This window comes from Pseudophryne corroboree, unplaced genomic scaffold (assembly GCF_028390025.1).
Source record: "Pseudophryne corroboree isolate aPseCor3 unplaced genomic scaffold, aPseCor3.hap2 scaffold_1018, whole genome shotgun sequence".
NCBI classification, from domain to species: domain Eukaryota; kingdom Metazoa; phylum Chordata; class Amphibia; order Anura; family Myobatrachidae; genus Pseudophryne; species Pseudophryne corroboree.
Window position 1 is genome coordinate 75,304 of NW_026967645.1, and position 22,197 is coordinate 97,500.

General features: G+C 43.3%; 1 protein-coding gene across 1 annotated transcript; it reads right to left on the minus strand.

Moving 5' to 3' along the window:
- Positions 1 to 4,314: 4,314 nt before the first annotated feature.
- Positions 4,315 to 21,948, minus strand: LOC134987656 (solute carrier family 2, facilitated glucose transporter member 4-like; the record flags this gene model as incomplete). Its single annotated transcript, XM_063950509.1, has 4 exons — positions 21,633 to 21,948; positions 21,314 to 21,421; positions 21,131 to 21,241; positions 4,315 to 4,484 (listed from the first exon to the last, which is right to left on the minus strand). Coding segments are annotated over exons 2-4 (320 nt in total), but the record flags the coding sequence as incomplete, so codon positions are not given.
- Between the last annotated feature and the right edge of the window lie 249 nt (positions 21,949 to 22,197).

Below are 22,197 nucleotides of genomic sequence, written 5' to 3' on the forward strand. Positions count from 1 at the left end.
GAGACCTAGGTTCCTGACTGTGCACATGTGACAAACACACTGTAGGCCCTACAAAGAAACTTTATGTAGAACGTATTAGTTATGCTTAGAATATTTGTGTACATATAAAATGTGATACTATGACGATCATGTACTAAGAGTTTACAAAGCTTTATGTGACTAGCTAGGTTTTAATCAAGTATAGTTATTAGAATTTTTGAATAAAATACAAAGAAAGCAGGAGCTGAAAAACGAAAGCAAAATTGTGAAGAAAAGACCGTCCCTGACGCACTGGAGTCCAACACATGCACTAGTGGCGGCCTTCTGGAATGTTCTTTCAGACAAAATTAAGGATGAGCTGGAACCCCTGATCTGCCTAATAAATTGGAAGACCTGATATCCTTGTGCATCAAAATCAACCTCCATATTCAAGAGCGAGCTAATGATAGATCCAAGAGTGATCAAGCTAAGTTTCACCTGACTCCTCGAGCCTCCACTCCGCCTACTTCTTTTGATTAACCTATGCAAATTAATAGATCTCGTCTCATGCCAGAAGAATGCTGTAGGAGGCAATGAAAGAAACTATGTGCTGCTGCTGGTCATTTCATGGGCTCCTGTCCCATTCGTCCTGGAAACTCTAGAACCTAACTTGTGATGGAGAAGACAGGCTAGGGGTGTTACGGAAACTTCCTCCATCCAGATTGTACTCTTCAGCTACTATTTAATCTGCTCAAGGACCCAAGTTTCTCTCAGCTCTTCGGACTCTGGTACTGTGGGCAATTTACTTTCTCTCTCTCTCTGTCATTCAAAGCCTCGGACTACAAGCTAGAGAACGTCCTCCAATTTCTTTGACCACGGTGGATGGAAGTCGCATAACTGAGGGGACTATCACTCAGCAGACATTACCCATCACTCTGCACATTGGAGTGTTACATACGGAAGAGGTCAAATTCCTTGTGATCCCCAGAGGTACTCATGATATAGTGTTAGGTTTACCTTGGCTACAATTACACAATCCACAGATCAACTGGTCCACCCTGTAACGTACTGGTTGGAGTCTTTACTGGTTCCAGTCTTGTCTCTGCTTTGTGTCGCCTCTATGTTCTGCTGATATTTCGCCAGAAATGTCTGAACCTTATCAAGATTTTGCAGATGTCTTCATTGAGCAAGCTGCCGACAAGTTACCCGCACACCGTCTTCGGGATTGTCCCATAGATCTCATACCTGGCACGGTTCCTCCAAAGGGTCAGACTTATCCTTTGTCGATTCCTGAGACACAAGCTATGTTTGAGTCCATTAGATAGAATCCACAGAAAGGATTTATTAGGCCATCCTCTTCTCCGGCAGGAGCTGGATTCTTTTTTGTCAAGAAAAAGATGGAGGTCTCCACCCTTGTATTGATTATAGAGGACTCAATATCACCATAAAAAACAGCAGTTACCCGCTTCCACTCATCACTGTTGCTTAACAGAGCATGGGGAGCTACCATTTTTACCAAACTCGATCTGTGGGGAGCATCTAACTTTATAAGAATCCGTGAGGGCAATGAATGGAAAATGGCCTTCAATACCAGATATGGTTATTATGAATATCTTGCAATGCCATTGGGATTAAGCAACGCTCCAGCAGTATTTCAGCATTTTGTGAATCAAATCTTCAGGGACATATTGTATAAGTTTGTAGTTGTCTACCTTGACGACATTCTTATATTCTCCCAAGACCTCTCCGCTCATCATCAGCACGTTTGTGAAGTACTCCATCGTCTCCATGCCAACTGACTCTATGGTAAATTATCCAGATGTACTTTTGAGGTTCTAACGATTCCATTTCTGGGTTACATAATCTCTGAGACAGATCTTAAGATTGATCCAACCAAGCTTGAATCGATATTGCATTGGACTCTTCCAACTTCACTTAAAGCCATTCAGAGATTACGGGGCTTCGCAAACTATTACCAAAATTTTTGGGGGGATTCTCCACTATAGTAGCTCCTGTCAGCGCTCTCACCCGGAAAGGAGCTAATCCCATGCAATGGCAAGAAGAAGTTAAGTTCGCTTTTCAACTCATTAAGCAGGCTTTCATATCAGCACCAGTACTGCATCAGACAGATCTAAACAAACCATTAATTCTTGAGGTTGAGTCCTCCACCACAGGAGTGGGTGCTGTTCTCTCCCATAATTTGGAAGATGGTAAACTGCATCCCTACGGATTTTTCGCCTTAAATTTCTCTCCAGCAGAACTGAATGACACCATTGGTGATCACGAGTTATTGGCCATTAAATTGGATCTGGAAGAATGGAGATATTTGCTGGAGGGAGCTAAATTTCCAATAACCATCTTTACGAATCATAAGAACTTACTCTACCTTAAGTCTGCCAAGTGTCTCAATCCTCTCCAGGCCCGATGGGTGTTATTCTTCTCCAGGTTCAACTTCAGGATTCTTTTTTTGACCCGGGTCTCAAAATACAAAGGCTGATGCTTTCCTGCTCCATGGTACCTGAAGAGGAGTCTTCATCATCCGAAGAATATCCAGTGATTAATCCCATTGCCTTCGCTGCTACTCATCTTGCTCAATCACCCCTTCCTAGGAATATCTTTGTGTCTCCAGAGTTACAGGAGAGACTACTGACCTGGGCTCATACTTAGCAACACTCTGACCATCCAGGGGTTCTAAAAAATAAAGATTCTTGCAAAAGACTAATTTGTGGCCTGGTATGAAAACTGATATCCATGACTTCATATCATCATGTACCAAGTGTGCTCAGCACAAGGTTTCTTGACAAGCGCCCGCTGGGCTTTTGCAGCTAGTATCTCCATGGACTACAAATCCAAATTGCCTATCTCGCAAGGTTGCAATACTGTATGCATCGTGGTTGATAGGTTTTCCAAGATGGCTCATTTTATCCCTCTCTCCGGTCTACCCTCTGCTGCCAAGCCTAGCCAAGATCTTCCTACGAGAGATATTCCACCTGTATGGTCTCCCTAATGAAATTACCTTAGACCCTGAGAGCTAAAAAAAAACCTCCCTTAAGTTGTATATGACGTCATCTCAGGACAACTAGGTTGATTTACTTCCCTGGGCGGAATTCACTCAGAACTTTTGATACCATTCTGCTACCAATACCACACCTTTCTTCACTGCATAGGCACAACAGCCATACATTCCGGACTTACAATACCTATACTCTGTTGAAGTTCCAGCTGCTTCTTCTGCTCTTTAGCAATTTTCTCGAATTTGGAAGGAGGTTCATAGGTTTCTTAAGAAAGCCTCAGTACACTACAAGATCTTTGCTGATTGCAAGAGACGAGCAGTTCCAAGTCTGAAACCTGGTGATCGGGTTTTACTCCATTTGTTCACCTGGGGGGACGGGATGAGGAGGGACCGATATCTGTGACACACACTTTATTTTATCCTCTGAGAAATCTCCAAATTTCTCCTAAAATCTTGAGAAATCGGGCGATGGAAAAAACTCGACCTGAAGCGCACACCACCCGATTTCCCCCCCCCTGAACATATGGCCAGATCATTGAAAAAGCACGCACACTGGCCGATGTGGAGATTGTGGACGAGATTTTTGCTTTGAAATGACAGAAAGGAAAATAGATCGTTCGTGTTTGTGGCCAAGATTTTCCCAATTTATCAGCGAAACGCCAAAACCATCCTTCGTACACACTATACAATAAATGTGGCTGATCTCCCGATTATTGGCAAATCGTCCCAATAATGGTATAGTGTGTACCTAGCTTAACGCCGGTACTTACCGTAGGGATTGTAACCGTTGGGATCCTGACCGCTGGGATATTAACTACATCTCCATCTCAGGACTAGGTAGGTTTCACCTACAGATGCATGTACAGTATGAACATATACTATACAATATTCTGCGTGACTAACCTAAAAATGTGATTTATCTCAGTCTCCTTCCTCTGAGGAGACCTATTGCTCATAGAACCTGAGAGGAATGGTAGTGACAGCTTCCTCATCCCTCGGGATGTGCAGGAGATAGAAGATGTCTGCTGGCTAGAGTCACCTTTTCCTGGAAGTCACCAAGCTATGTATTATCCTTTCCCAGCATTCCCTCACTGTGACTTATTCCATATTATTTCTCTCAGTGCTATCTCCTGTCAGGCTGGTCGTCTTCTCCCTCTCTTCTGACCAGACTCCCCAGGTGGTAAGAGATGAGGCCAGCCTGGTCAGGTAATGGGGATTATCTCAGTGGCCTGATGCTGCCATCTTGGTGTCTACGGGCGCCCCTCTCCTCCACCAATAAATGTACTATCACACTCGGGTTCCTCTTGTGGTTGAGCTGGGACTTTTGCACTCTAACCACTTACCGTCCAAGCCACTGAGATACGACTCCTACACACAGAGAAGACACCATCCCACCGATGGAGAAGATGGCCACGGACAGAGACCACAGAGTCCGCAGAAGTCCAGCATCGATTGATTGAGACTCAGGAGCATGTCGACTAATGTAGGACTCATTATAACTCTGTTCAATGATCTAAGAAGAAGAAGAAGATGGACAGGAGACATATCAGTAGGAACCCAATACAGCCAATCACAGATCAATGCAGTCCTAGCTTGTGAGTGAACGTTAAGTCACATAGGGGGTCATTCAGACCTGATTGCACGCTAGCTTTTTTTGAAGCGCTGCGATCAGGTCAGAACTGCGCATGCGTATGCACCGCAATGCGCAGGCGCATCACAGAGTACAAAGCGGATCGTTGCTGTGCGATGGATTTTACGAAGAATCCATTCGCACAGCCGATCGAAAGGAGAGTGACAGGTAGAGGGCGTTTGTGAGTGTCAACTGGCAGTTTCTGGGAGTGTTTGGAAAAACGCAGGCGTGTCCAAGCGTTTGCAGGGCGGGTGTCTGGCGTCAATTCCGGCCCCGGACAGGCTGAAGTGATCGCAGCGGCTGAGTAAGTTCTGGGCAACTCAGAAACTGCACAAAACTTTTTTGTACCGCTCGGCTGCACATGTGATCGCACACTTGCAAAGCTAAAATACACTCCCCTATAGGCGGCGACTATCTGATCGCAGCAGTGCAAAATACCCCTAGCGAGCGATCAGGTCTGAATTAGGCCCATAGGCCCCCATTTATCAAGCCTTGGAGAGTGATAAAACTCAGCTCAACAATGAGAACAGATCGGAGGAGAGTGAGCAGCGGAGGCCAGTGAGGAGAAGGTTGCAGTAGGCCAGTGAGGAGAAGGTTGCAGTAGGCCAGTGAGGAGAAGGTTGCAGTAGTCCAGTGAGGAGAAGGTTGCAGTAGTCCAGTGAGGAGAAGGTTGCAGTAGTCCAGTGAGGGGAAGGTTGCAGTAGTCCAGTGAGGGGAAGGTTGCAGTAGGCCAGTGAGGGGAAGGTTGCAGTAGGCCAGTGAGGAGAAGGTTGCAGTAGTCCAGTGAGGGGAAGGTTGTAGTAGGCCAGTGAGGGGAAGGTTGCAGTAGGCCAGTGAGGAGAAGGTTGCAGTAGGCCAGTAAGGAGAAGGTTGCAGTAGTCCAGTGAGGAGAAGGTTGCAGTAGGCCAGTGAGGAGAAGGTTGCAGTAGGCCAGTGAGGAGAAGGTTGCAGTAGGCCAGTAAGGAGAAGGTTGCAGTAGGCCAGTGAGGAGAAGGTTGCAGTAGGCCAGTAAGGAGAAGGTTGCAGTAGTCCAGTGAGGAGAAGGTTGCAGTAGGCCAGTGAGGAGAAGGTTGCAGTAGGCCAGTAAGGAGAAGGTTGCAGTAGGCCAGTGAGGAGAAGGTTGCAGTAGGCCAGTGAGGAGAAGGTTGCAGTAGGCCAGTAAGGAGAAGGTTGCAGTAGGCCAGTGAGGAGAAGGTTGCAGTAGGCCAGTGAGGAGAAGGTTGCAGTAGGCCAGTGAGGAGAAGGTTGCAGTAGGCCAGTAAGGAGAAGGTTGCAGTAGTCCAGTGAGGAGAAGGTTGCAGTAGGCCAGTGAGGAGAAGGTTGCAGTAGTCCAGTGAGGAGAAGGTTGCAGTAGGCCAGTGAGGGGAAGGTTGCAGTAGTCCAGTGAGGGGAAGGTTGCAGTAGGCCAGTGAGGAGAAGGTTGCAGTAGTCCAGCGTCCAGTCTGCATAGCTGCAGGCCTACTCGTAGCCTCGACGTTCCTCGTTATTGCATATCGGCTGCGAATGGGTTTGTGACAGCTGCGGTGGGCTTCTCTGCGCATTCCTGGGCGACAGCGATACATGCTGACATTAGCAGTTCCGTAGCCTAGCCAATCGTAGCTGCATACCAAACTGAATGAGACCCTCTGCTAGCGAGTGTGCAGACAGTGTGAATGTTGGGGGTAATTCAGAGCTGATCGCTGGGCAGTGGTTTTTGAAGCCCTGCGATAGGATAGTCGCCGTCTGCAGGGGGAGTGTATTTTAGCTGTGCGAGTGTGCGATCGCATGTGTATCAGAGCTGTACAAACTGATCTTCTGCAGTCTCTGAGCAGCCCAGAACTTACTCAGCCGCTGCGATCACTTCAGCCTGTCCGGGACCAGAACTGACGTCAGACACCCGCCCTGCAAACGCCTGGACACGCCTGCGTTTTCCCAACCACTCCCAGAAAACGGTCAGTTACCACCCACAAACGCCTTCTCTTCTGTCAATCTCCTTGCGATCGCCGGTGCAAATGGATCCCATATGTAACATGTCCTCTACTCTATACAGTGATACATACACACCTCACCACTATACCTCATATGTAACATGTCCTCTCCTCTATACAGTGATACATACACACCTCACCACTATACCTCATATGTAACATGTCCTCTCCTCTATACAGTGATACATACACACCTCACCACTATACCTCATATGTAACATGTCCTCTCCTCTATACAGTGATACATACACACCTCACCACTATACCTCATATGTAACATGTCCTCTCCTCTATACAGTGATACATACACACCTCACCACTATACCTCATATGTAACATGTCCTCTCCTCTATACAGTGATACATACACACCTCACCACTATACCTCATATGTAACATGTCCTCTCCTCTATACAGTGATACATACACACCTCACCACTATACCTCATATGTAACATGTCCTCTCCTCTATACAGTGATACATACACACCTCACCACTATACCTCATATGTAACATGTCCTCTCCTCTATACAGTGATACATACACACCTCACCACTATACCTCATATGTAACATGTCCTCTCCTCTATACAGTGACACATACACACCTCACCACTATACCTCATATGTAACATGTCCTCTCCTCTATACAGTGATACCTACACACCTCACAACTATACCTCCATATGTAACATGTCCTCTCCTCTATACAGTGATACACATACACACACCTCACCACTATACCTCATATGTAACATGTCCTCTCCTCTATACAGTGATATATACACACCTCACCACTATACCTCATATGTAACATGTCCTCTCCTCTATACGGTGATACACATACACACCTCACCACTATACCTCATATGTAACATGTCCTCTCCTCTATACAGTGACACACATACACACCTCACCACTATACCTCATATGTAACATGTCCTCTCCTCTATACAGTGACACATACACACCTCACCACTATACCTCATATGTAACATGTCCTCTCCTCTATACAGTGATACATACACACCTCACCACTATACCTCATATGTAACATGTCCTCTCCTCTATACAGTGATACATACACACCTCACCACTATACCTCATATGTAACATGTCCTCTCCTCTATACAGTGATACATACACACCTCACCACTATATCTCATATGTAACATGTCCTCTCCTCTATACAGTGATACATACACACCTCACCACTATACCTCATATGTAACATGTCCTCTCCTCTATACAGTGATACATACATACCTCACCACTATATCTCATATGTAACATGTCCTATCCTCTATACAGTGATACATACATACACACCTCACCACTATACCTCATATGTAACATGTCCTCTCCTCTATACAGTGATACATACACACCTCACCACTATACCTCATATGTAACATGTCCTCTCCTCTATACAGTGATACATACACACCTCACCACTATACCTCCATATGTAACATGTCTTCTCCTCTATACAGTGATACATACACACCTCGCCACTATACCTCCATATGTAACATGTCCTCTCCTCTATACAGTGATACATACACACCTCACCACTATACCTCATATGTAACATGTCCTCTCCTCTATACAGTGACACATACACACCTCACCACTATACCTCATATGTAACATGTCCTCTCCTCTATACAGTGACACATACACACCTCACCACTATACCTCATATGTAACATGTCCTCTCCTCTATACAGTGATACATACACACCTCACCACTATACCTCATATGTAACATGTCCTCTCCTCTATACAGTGATACATACACACCTCACCACTATACCTCATATGTAACATGTCCTCTCGTCTATACAGTGACACATACACACCTCACCACTATACCTCATATGTAACATGTCCTCTCCTCTATACAGTGATACATACACACCTCACCACTATACCTCATATGTAACATGTCCTCTCCTCTATACAGTGACACATACATACCTCGCCCCTATACCTCATATGTAACATGTCCTCTCCTCTATACAGTGATACATACACACTTCGCCACTATACCTCATATGTAACATGTCCTCTCCTCTATACAATGACACATACACATCTCACCACTATACCTCATTTGTAACATGTCCTCTACTCTATACAGTGATACATACACACCTCACCACTATACCTCATATGTAACATGTCCTCTCCTCTATACAGTGATACATACACACCTCACCACTATACCTCATATGTAACATGTCCTCTCCTCTATACAGTGATACATACACACCTCACCACTATACCTCATATGTAACATGTCCTCTCCTCTATACAGTTATATATACACACCTCACCACTATACCTCATATGTAACATGTCCTCTCCTCTATACAGTGATACACATATACACACCTCACCACTATACCTCATATGTAACATGTCCTCTCCTCTATACAGTGATACACATACATACACACACCTCACCACTATACCTCATATGTAACATATCCTCTCCTCTATACAGTGACACATACACACCTCACCACTATACCTCATATGTAACATGTCCTCTCCTCTATACAGTGATATATACACACCTCACCACTATACCTCATATGTAACATGTCATCTCCTCTATACAGTGATACATACACACCTCACCACTATACCTCATATGTAACATATCCTCTCCTCTATACAGTGACACATATACACACCTCACCACTATACCTCATATGTAACATGTCCTCTCCTCTATACAGTGACACATACACACCTCACCACAATACCTCATATGTAACATGTCCTCTCCTCTATACAGTGATACATACACACCTCACCACTATACCCCATATGTAACATGTCCTCTCCTCTATACAGTGATATATACACACCTCACCACTATACCTCATATGTAACATGTCCTCTCCTCTATACAGTGATACATACACACCTCACCACTATACCTCATATGTAACATGTCCTCTCCTCTATACAGTGATACATACACACCTCACCACTATACCTCATATGTAACAGGTCCTCTCCTCTATACAGTGATATATACACACCTCACCACTATACCTCATATGTAACATGTCCTCTCCTCTATACAGTGATACACATACACACCTCACCACTATACCTCATATGTAACAGGTCCTCTCCTCTATACAGAGATACATACACACCTCACCACTATACCTCCATATGTAACATGTCCTCTCCTCTATACAGTGACACATACACACCTCACCACTATACCTCATATGTAACATGTCCTCTCCTCTATACAGTGATACATACACACCTCACCACTATACCTCATATGTAACATGTCCTCTCCTCTATACAGTGATACATACACACCTCACCACTATACCTCATATGTAACATGTCCTCTCCTCTATACAGTGATACATACACACCTCACCACTATACCTCATATGTAACATGTCCTCTCCTCTATACAGTGATACATACACACCTCACCACTATACCTCATATGTAACATGTCCTCTCCTCTATACAGTGATACATACACACCTCACCACTATACCTCATATGTAACATGTCCTCTCCTCTATACAGTGATACATACACACCTCACCACTATACCTCATATGTAACATGTCCTCTCCTCTATACAGTGACACATACACACCTCACCACTATACCTCATATGTAACATGTCCTCTCCTCTATACAGTGATACATACACACCTCACCACTATACCTCCATATGTAACATGTCCTCTCCTCTATACAGTGATACATACACACCTCATCACTATACCTCATATGTAACATGTCCTCTCCTCTATATAGTGATACATACACACCTCACCACTATACCTCATATGTAACATGTCCTCTCCTCTATACAGTGATACATACACACCTCACCACTATACCTCATATGTAACATGTCCTCTCCTCTATACAGTGATACATACACACCTCACCACTATACCTCCATATGTAACATGTCCTCTCCTCTATACAGTGATACACATACACACCTCACCACTATACCTCCATATGTAACATGTCCTCTCCTCTATACAGTGATACATACACACCTCACCACTATACCTCATATGTAATATGTCCTCTCCTCTATACAGTGATACATACACACCTCACCACTATACCTCATATGTAACATGTCCTCTCCTCTATACAGTGATACATACACACCTCACCACTATACCTCATATGTAACATGTCCTATCCTCTATACAGTGATACATACATACCTCGCCACTATACCTCATATGTAACATGTCCTCTCCTCTATACAGTGATACATACACACCTCACCACTATACCTCATATGTAACATGTCCTCTCCTCTATACAGTGATACATACACACCTCACCACTATACCTCATATGTAACATGTCCTCTCCTCTATACAGTGATACATACACACCTCACCACTATACCTCATATGTAACATGTCCTCTCCTCTATACAGTGATACACATACACACCTCACCACTATACCTCCATATGTAACATGTCCTCTCCTCTATACAGTGACACATACACACCTCACCACTATACCTCATATGTAACATGTCCTCTCCTCTATACAGTGATACATACACACCTCACCACTATACCTCATATGTAACATGTCCTCTCCTCTATACAGTGATACATACACACCTCACCACTATACCTCCACATGTAACATGTCCTCTCCTCTATACAGTGATACATATACACACACCTCACCACTATACCTCATATGTAACATGTCCTCTCCTCTATACAGTGATACATACACACCTCACCACTATACCTCATATGTAACATGTCTTCTCCTCTATACAGTGATACATACACACCTCACCACTATGCCTCATATGTAACATGTCCTCTCCTCTATACAGTGATATATACACACCTCACCACTATACCTCATATGTAACATGACCTCTCCTCTATATAGTGATATATACACACCTCACCACTATACCTCATATGTAACATGTCCTCTCCTCTATACAGTGACACATACACACCTCACCACTATACCTCATATGTAACATGTCCTCTCCTCTATACAGTGACACATACACACCTCACCACTATACCTCATATGTAACATGTCCTCTCCTCTATACAGTGATACACATACACACCTCACCACTATACCTCATATGTAACATGTCCTCTCCTCTATACAGTGATACATACACACCTCACCACTATACCTCATATGTAACATGTCCTCTCCTCTATACAGTGATACACATACACACCTCACCACTATACCTCATATGTAACATGTCCTCTCCTCTATACAGTGATACATACACACCTCACCACTATACCTCATATGTAACATGTCCTCTCCTCTATACATACACACCTCACCACTATACCTCATATGTAACATGTCCTCTCCTCTATACAGTCATATATACACACCTCACCACTATACCTCATATGTAACATGTCCTCTCCTCTATACAGTGATACATACACACCTCACCACTATATCTCATATGTAACATGTCCTCTCCTCTATACAGTGATACATACACACCTCACCACTATACCTCATATGTAACATGTCCTCTCCTCTATACAGTGCTACATACACACCTCACCACTATACCTCATATGTAACATGTCCTCTCCTCTATTCAGTGATACATACACACCTCACCACTATACCTCATATGTAACATGTCCTCTCCTCTATACAGTGACACATACACACCTCACCACTATACCTCATATGTAACATGTCCTCTCCTCTATACAGTGACACATACACACCTCACCACTATACCTCATATGTAACATGTCCTCTCCTCTATACAGTGATACATACACACCTCATCACTATACCTCATATGTAACATGTCCTCTCCTCTATATAGTGATACATACACACCTCACCACTATACCTCATATGTAACATGTCCTCTCCTCTATACAGTGACACATACACACCTCACCACTATACCTCATATGTAACATGTCATCTCCTCTATACAGTGACACATACACACCTCACCACTATACCTCATATGTAACATGTCCTCTCCTCTATACAGTGATACATACACACCTCACCACTATACCTCATATGTAACATGTCCTCTCCTCTATACAGTGATACATACATACCTCACCACTATATCTCATATGTAACATGTCCTATCCTCTATACAGTGATACATACATACACACCTCACCACTATACCTCATATGTAACATGTCCTCTCCTCTATACAGTGATACATACACACCTCACCACTATACCTCATATGTAACATGTCCTCTCCTCTATACAGTGATACATACACACCTCACCACTATACCTCCATATGTAACATGTCTTCTCCTCTATACAGTGATACATACACACCTCGCCACTATACCTCCATATGTAACATGTCCTCTCCTCTATACAGTGATACATACACACCTCACCACTATACCTCATATGTAATATGTCCTCTCCTCTATACAGTGACACATACACACCTCACCACTATACCTCATATGTAACATGTCCTCTCCTCTATACAGTGACACATACACACCTCACCACTATACCTCATATGTAACATGTCCTCTCCTCTATACAGTGATACATACACACCTCACCACTATACCTCATATGTAACATGTCCTCTCCTCTATACAGTGATACATACACACCTCACCACTATACCTCATATGTAACATGTCCTCTCCTCTATACAGTGATATATACATACCTCACCACTATACCTCCATATGTAACATGTCCTCTCCTCTATACAGTGATACATACACACCTCACCACTATACCTCATATGTAACATGTCCTCTCCTCTATACAGTGACACATACACACCTCACCACTATACCTCATATGTAACATGTCCTCTCCTCTATACAGTGATACATACACACCTCACTACTATACCTCATATGTAACATGTCCTCTCCTCTATACAGTGATACATACACACCTCACCACTATACCTCATATGTAACATGTCCTCTCCTCTATACAGTGACACATACATACCTCGCCACTATACCTCATATGTAACATGTCCTCTCCTCTATACAGTGATACATACACACCTCGCCACTATACCTCATATGTAACATGTCCTCTCCTCTATACAATGACACATACACACCTCACCACTATACCTCATTTGTAACATGTCCTCTACTCTATACAGTGATATATACACACCTCACCACTATACCTCATATGTAACATGTCCTCTCCTCTATACAGTGATACATACACACCTCACCACTATACCTCATTTGTAACATGTCCTCTCCTCTATACAGTGATACACATACACACACCTCACCACTATACCTCATATGTAACATGTCCTCTCCTCTATACAGTGATACATACACACCTCACCACAATACCTCATATGTAACATGTCCTCTCCTCTATACAGTGATACATACACACCTCACCACTATACCTCATATGTAACATGTCCTCTCCTCTATACAGTGATATATACACACCTCACCACTATACCCCATATGTAACATGTCCTCTCCTCTATACAGTGACACATACACACCTCACCACTATACCTCATATGTAACATGTCCTCTCCTCTATACAGTGACACATACACACCTCACCACTATACCTCATATGTAACATGTCCTCTCCTCTATACAGTGATACATACACACCTCACCACTATACCTTATATGTAGCATGTCCTCTCCTCTATACAGTGATACATACACACCTCACCACTATACCTCATATGTAACATGTCCTCTCCTCTATACAGTGACACATACACACCTCACCACTATACCTCATATGTAACATGTCCTCTCCTCTATACAGTGATACATACACACCTCACCACTATACCTCATATGTAGCATGTCCTCTCCTCTATACAGTGATACATACACACCTCACCACTATACCTTATATGTAACATGTCCTCTCCTCTATACAGTGATATATACACACCTCACCACTATACCTCCATATGTAACATGTCCTCTCCTCTATACAGTGACACATACACACCTCACCACTATACCTCATATGTAACATGTCCTCTCCTCTATACAGTGCTACATACACACCTCACCACTATACCTCATATGTAACATGTCCTCTCCTCTATACAGTGATACATACACACCTCACCACTATACCTCATATGTAACATGTCCTCTCCTCTATACAGTGATACATACACACCTCACCACTATACCTCCATATGTAACATGTCCTCTCCTCTATACAGTGATACATACACACCTTACCACTATACCTCATATGTAACATGTCCTCTCCTCTATACAGTGATACATACATACCTCACCACTATACCTCATATGTAACATGTCCTCTCCTATATACAGTGATACACATACACACCTCACCACTATACCTCATATGTAACATGTCCTCTCCTCTATACAGTGATATATACACACCTCACCACTATACCTCCATATGTAACATGTCCTCTCCTCTATACAGTGATACATACACACCTCACCACTATACCTCATATGTAACATGTCCTCTCCTCTATTCAGTGATACATACACACCTCACCACTATACCTCATATGTAACATGTCCTCTCCTCTATACAGTGATATATACACACCTCACTACTATTCCTCATATGTAACATGTCCTCTCTTCTATACAGTGATACATACACACCTCATCACAATACCTCATATGTAACATGTCCTCTCCTCTATACAGTGATACATACACACCTCACCACTATACCTCATATGTAACATGTCCTCTCCTCTATACAGTGATACATACACAGCTCACCACTATACCTCATATGTAACATGTCCTCTCCTCTATACAGTGATACACATACACACCTCACCACTATAGCTCATATGTAACGTCCTCTCCTCTATACAGTGATATATACACACCTCACCACTATACCTCCATATGTAACATGTCCTCTCCTCTATACAGTGATACATACACACCTCACCACTATACCTCATATGTAACATGTCCTCTCCTCTATTCAGTGATACATACACACCTCACCACTATACCTCATATGTAACATGCCCTCTCCTCTATACAGTGATATATACACACCTCACCACTATTCCTCATATGTAACATGTCCTCTCTTCTATACAGTGATACATACACACCTCATCACTATACCTCATATGTAACATGTCCTCTCCTCTATACAGTGATACATACACACCTCACCACTATACCTCATATGTAACATGTCCTCTCCTCTATACAGTGATACATACACAGCTCACCACTATACCTCATATGTAACATGTCCTCTCCTCTATACAGTGATACACATACACACCTCACCACTATACCTCATATGTAACATGTCCTCTCCTCTGTACAGTGATCCATACATACCTCGCCACTATACCTCATATGTAACATGTCCTCTCCTCTATACAGTGATACACATACACACCTCACCACAATACCTCATATGTAACATGTCCTCTCCTCTATACAGTGATACATACACACCTCACCACTATACCTCCATATGTAACATGTCCTCTCCTCTATACAGTGATACACATACACACCTCACCACTATACCTCATATGTAACATGTCCTCTCCTCTATACAGTGATATATACACACCTCACCACTATACCTCCATATGTAACATGTCCTCTCCTCTATACAGTGATACACATACACACCTCACCACTATACCTCATATGTAACATGTCCTCTCCTCTATACAGTGATACATACACACCTCACCACTATACCTCATCTGTAACATGTCCTCTCCTCTATACAGTGATACATACACACCTCACCACTATACCTCATATGTAACATGTCCTCTCCTCTATACAGTGATACATACACACCTCACCACTATACCTCATATGTAACATGTCCTCTCCTCTATACAGTGACACATACACACCTCACCACTATACCTCATATGTAACATGTCCTCTCCTCTATACAGTGACACATACACACCTCACCACTATACCCCATATGTAACATGTCCTCTCCTCTATATAGTGATACATACACACCTCACCACTATACCTCATATGTAACATGTCCTATCCTCTATACAGTGATACATACACACCTCACCACTATACCTCATATGTAACATGTCCTCTCCTCTATACAGTGATATATACACACCTCACCACTATACCTCATATGTAACATGTCCTCTCCTCTATACAGTGATACACATACACACACCTCACCACTATACCTCATATGTAACATGTCCTCTCCTCTATACAGTGACACATACATACCTCGCCACTATACCTCATATGTAACATGTCCTCTCCTCTATACAGTGATACATACACACCTCACCACTATACCTCATATGTAACATGTCCTCTCCTCTATACAGTGATACACATACACACCTCACCACTATACCTCATATGTAACATGTCCTCTCCTCTATACAGTGACACATACACACCTCACCACTATACCTCATATGTAACATGTCCTCTCCTTAATACAGGGATACATACACACCTCACCACTATACCTCATATGTAACATGTACTCTCCTCTATACATACACACCTCACCACTATACCTCATATGTAACATGTCCTCTCCTCTATACAGTGATACATACACACCTCACCACTATACCTCATTTGTAACATGTCCTCTCCTCTATACAGTGATACACATACACACACCTCACCACTATACCTCATATGTAACATGTCCTCTCCTCTATACAGTGATACATACACACCTCACCACAATACCTCATATGTAACATGTCCTCTCCTCTATACAGTGATACATACACACCTCACCACTATACCTCATATGTAACATGTCCTCTCCTCTATACAGTGATATATACACACCTCACCACTATACCCCATATGTAACATGTCCTCTCCTCTATACAGTGACACATACACACCTCACCACTATACCTCATATGTAACATGTCCTCTCCTCTATACAGTGACACATACACACCTCACCACTATACCTCATATGTAACATGTCCTCTCCTCTATACAGTGATACATACACACCTCACCACTATACCTTATATGTAACATGTCCTCTCCTCTATACAGTGATATATACACACCTCACCACTATACCTCCATATGTAACATGTCCTCTCCTCTATACAGTGCTACATACACACCTCACCACTATACCTCATATGTAACATGTCCTCTCCTCTATACAGTGATACATACACACCTCACCACTATACCTCATATGTAACATGTCCTCTCCTCTATACAGTGATACATACACACCTCACCACTATACCTCCATATGTAACATGTCCTCTCCTCTATACAGTGATACATACACACCTCACCACTATACCTCATATGTAACATGTCCTCTCCTCTATACAGTGATACATACATACCTCACCACTATACCTCATATGTAACATGTCCTCTCCTCTATACAGTGATATATACACACCTCACCACTATACCTCCATATGTAACATGTCCTCTCCTCTATACAGTGATACATACACACCTCACCACTATACCTCATATGTAACATGTCCTCTCCTCTATTCAGTGATACATACACACCTCACCACTATACCTCATATGTAACATGTCCTCTCCTCTATACAGTGATATATACACACCTCACCACTATTCCTCATATGTAACATGTCCTCTCTTCTATACAGTGATACATACACACCTCATCACTATACCTCATATGTAACATGTCCTCTCCTCTATACAGTGATACATACACACCTCACCACTATACCTCATATGTAACATGTCCTCTCCTCTATACAGTGATACATACACAGCTCACCACTATACCTCATATGTAACATGTCCTCTCCTCTATACAGTGATACACATACACACCTCACCACTATACCTCATATGTAACATGTCCTCTCCTCTATACAGTGATATATACACACCTCACCACTATACCTCCATATGTAACATGTCCTCTCCTCTATACAGTGATACATACACACCTCACCACTATACCTCATATGTAACATGTCCTCTCCTCTATTCAGTGATACATACACACCTCACCACTATACCTCATATGTAACATGCCCTCTCCTCTATACAGTGATATATACACACCTCACCACTATTCCTCATATGTAACATGTCCTCTCTTCTATACAGTGATACATACACACCTCATCACTATACCTCATATGTAACATGTCCTCTCCTCTATACAGTGATACATACACACCTCACCACTATACCTCATATGTAACATGTCCTCTCCTCTATACAGTGATACATACACAGCTCACCACTATACCTCATATGTAACATGTCCTCTCCTCTATACAGTAATACACATACACACCTCACCACTATACCTCATATGTAACATGTCCTCTCCTCTGTACAGTGATACATACATACCTCGCCACTATACCTCATATGTAACATGTCCTCTCCTCTATACAGTGATACACATACACACCTCACCACAATACCTCATATGTAACATGTCCTCTCCTCTATACAGTGATACATACACACCTCACCACTATACCTCCATATGTAACATGTCCTCTCCTCTATACAGTGATACACATACACACCTCACCACTATACCTCATATGTAACATGTCCTCTCCTCTATACAGTGATATATACACACCTCACCACTATACCTCCATATGTAACATGTCCTCTCCTCTATACAGTGATACACATACACACCTCACCACTATACCTCATATGTAACATGTCCTCTCCTCTATACAGTGATACATACACACCTCACCACTATACCTCATATGTAACATGTCCTCTCCTCTATACAGTGATACATACACACCTCACCACTATACCTCATATGTAACATGTCCTCTCCTCTATACAGTGATACATACACACCTCACCACTATACCTCATATGTAACATGTCCTCTCCTCTATACAGTGACACATACACACCTCACCACTATACCCCATATGTAACATGTCCTTCTCCTCTATATAGTGATACATACACACCTCACCACTATACCTCATATGTAACATGTCCTCTCCTCTATACAGTGATACATACACACCTCACCACTATACCTCATATGTAACATGTCCTCTCCTCTATACAGTGATATATACACACCTCACCACTATACCTCATATGTAACATGTCCTCTCCTCTATACAGTGATACACATACACACACCTCACCACTATACCTCATATGTAACATGTCCTCTCCTCTATACAGTGACACATACATACCTCGCCACTATACCTCATATGTAACATGTCCTCTCCTCTATACAGTGATACATACACACCTCACCACTATACCTCATATGTAACATGTCCTCTCCTCTATACAGTGATACATACACACCTCACCACTATACCTCATATGTAACATGTCCTCTCCTCTATACAGTGATACACATACACACCTCACCACTATACCTCATATGTAACATGTCCTCTCCTCTATACAGTGACACATACACACCTCACCACTATACCTCATATGTAACATGTCCTCTCCTCTATACAGTGATACATACACACCTCACCACTATACCTCATATGTAACATGTCCTCTCCTCTATACAGTGATACATACACACCTCACCACTATACCTCATATGTAACATGTACTCTCCTCTATACATACACACCTCACCACTATACCTCATATGTAACATGTCCTCTCCTCTATACAGTGATACACATACACACCTCACCACTATACCTCATATGTAACATGTCCTCTCCTCTATACAGTGATACATACACACCTCACCACTATACCTCATATGTAACATGTCTTCTCCTCTATACAGTGATACATACACACCTCACCACTATACCTCATATGTAACATGTCCTCTCCTCTATACAGTGATACATACACACCTCACCACTATACCTCATATGTAACATGTCCTCTCCTCTATACAGTGACACATACACACCTCACCACTATACCTCATATGTAACATGTCCTCTCCTCTATACAGTGACACATACACACCTCACCACTATACCTCATATGTAACATGTCCTCTCCTCTATACAGTGATATATACACACCTCACCACTATACCTCATATGTAACATGTCCTCTCCTCTATATAGTGATACATACACACCTCACCACTATACCTCATATGTAACATGTCCTCTCCTCTATACAGTGACACATACACACCTCACCACTATACCTCATATGTAACATGTCCTCTCCTCTATACAGTGATACATACACACCTCACCACTATACCTCATATGTAACATGTCCTCTCCTCTATACAGTGACACACATACAGACCGCACGCTGTACCTATATAGGACTCTACAGATAATTGAGTAATGGTCTCCTTGTTATATCCATATGAGTTGGGCATCTTTATCGCCTCACCAGAACATCACAAATGATATATACACACATCTCCGCCAGCATGTCATAGTAACTGCAGATACGTCTCTGGGTCTCCAGCAATGTAACCCATACTGACACCCTAGGGTCCCTGCACACTGGCCTCGGCCGCCGGGCGAGCTCACCTACCCTCTGAGGCGCGTTGATGACTCCGATGTTATATCCAAACTGGAATGATCCCAAGACTGCGGTGAAGACCGACAGAACCAGAGTCTTTGTGACACCTGCTCGGACAATCTGCTGTAAGACAGAGAGGTGGTCACGCCTGTCCACAGGTAACCCTATCCCTCCAGAGAGGAAGCTCATATTTACCTGTCCGCCCGCAATGGGCTGAAACCCTCCAGAGGGCATTCTACCTTCTCCTGCCAGGAGCTGCGCGCTGGGTTATGTAGTCAGAGAAATCCTTCTGTGACCTTGTTTCTGGGAGAAATGAAGAGGGTGAGGTGGAGGGTGTGGGGCCAGGCCTGTAACAGGGTGAGAATGGGGAGAGGGGCGATGTCAGGGTGTCTTAGGGGTGCAGCCAGACAAGCGGTGGAGTGGTGGTAGCAGTGGCTGAGCTAGTGGAACCGGTGAAGGGTCTCAGTGAGGGGGCAGCACAGGAGGGGCAAATGGTGGGACCCACAAGACATACCTCGAGTCTCTGCCAGTGGTCGGAGAGAGGTGTGAGTGTTGTGGTGTGTGACCTGGGAGGGGTGAGAGGAGCCTGAGGACGGGGGCAGGGGTGGAGGGTCTCCTCAGCTCTCACTGAATCATTGTAAAGGTTACAGAGGAGAACCTAAGGGTTTATAATAGCAGCAGGTGGCGGACTGTAATACAAATCGCAGACGTCTGACCACAGAACAAAGTCACTGACTGGGGAACAAGTAATGGACTCAGGGAAACTTTACATTACATGGGCCGAGCTCTCCGTCCACCCCCCTCGCCGACTGTCACTAAAGGTCGGGGCAGAAGCAGCTGTCTCTGATACAGAGCGTCATGTCCTCTGGCGTGTGACATTGACTAAAATACCACAGTAATCTGATCACCCCCAGGGGGAGTACAGGGGCTCAGTAACCAGAACAGCTCCTGTATGGACAGACAGGGCCACACGCACTTACCTATCGGGTGTAATAATAGATAGTAAGCTCTGCAGGACAGACTAAATACACATCATGGATGGATGGATAGATAGATAGATAGATAGATAGATAGATAGG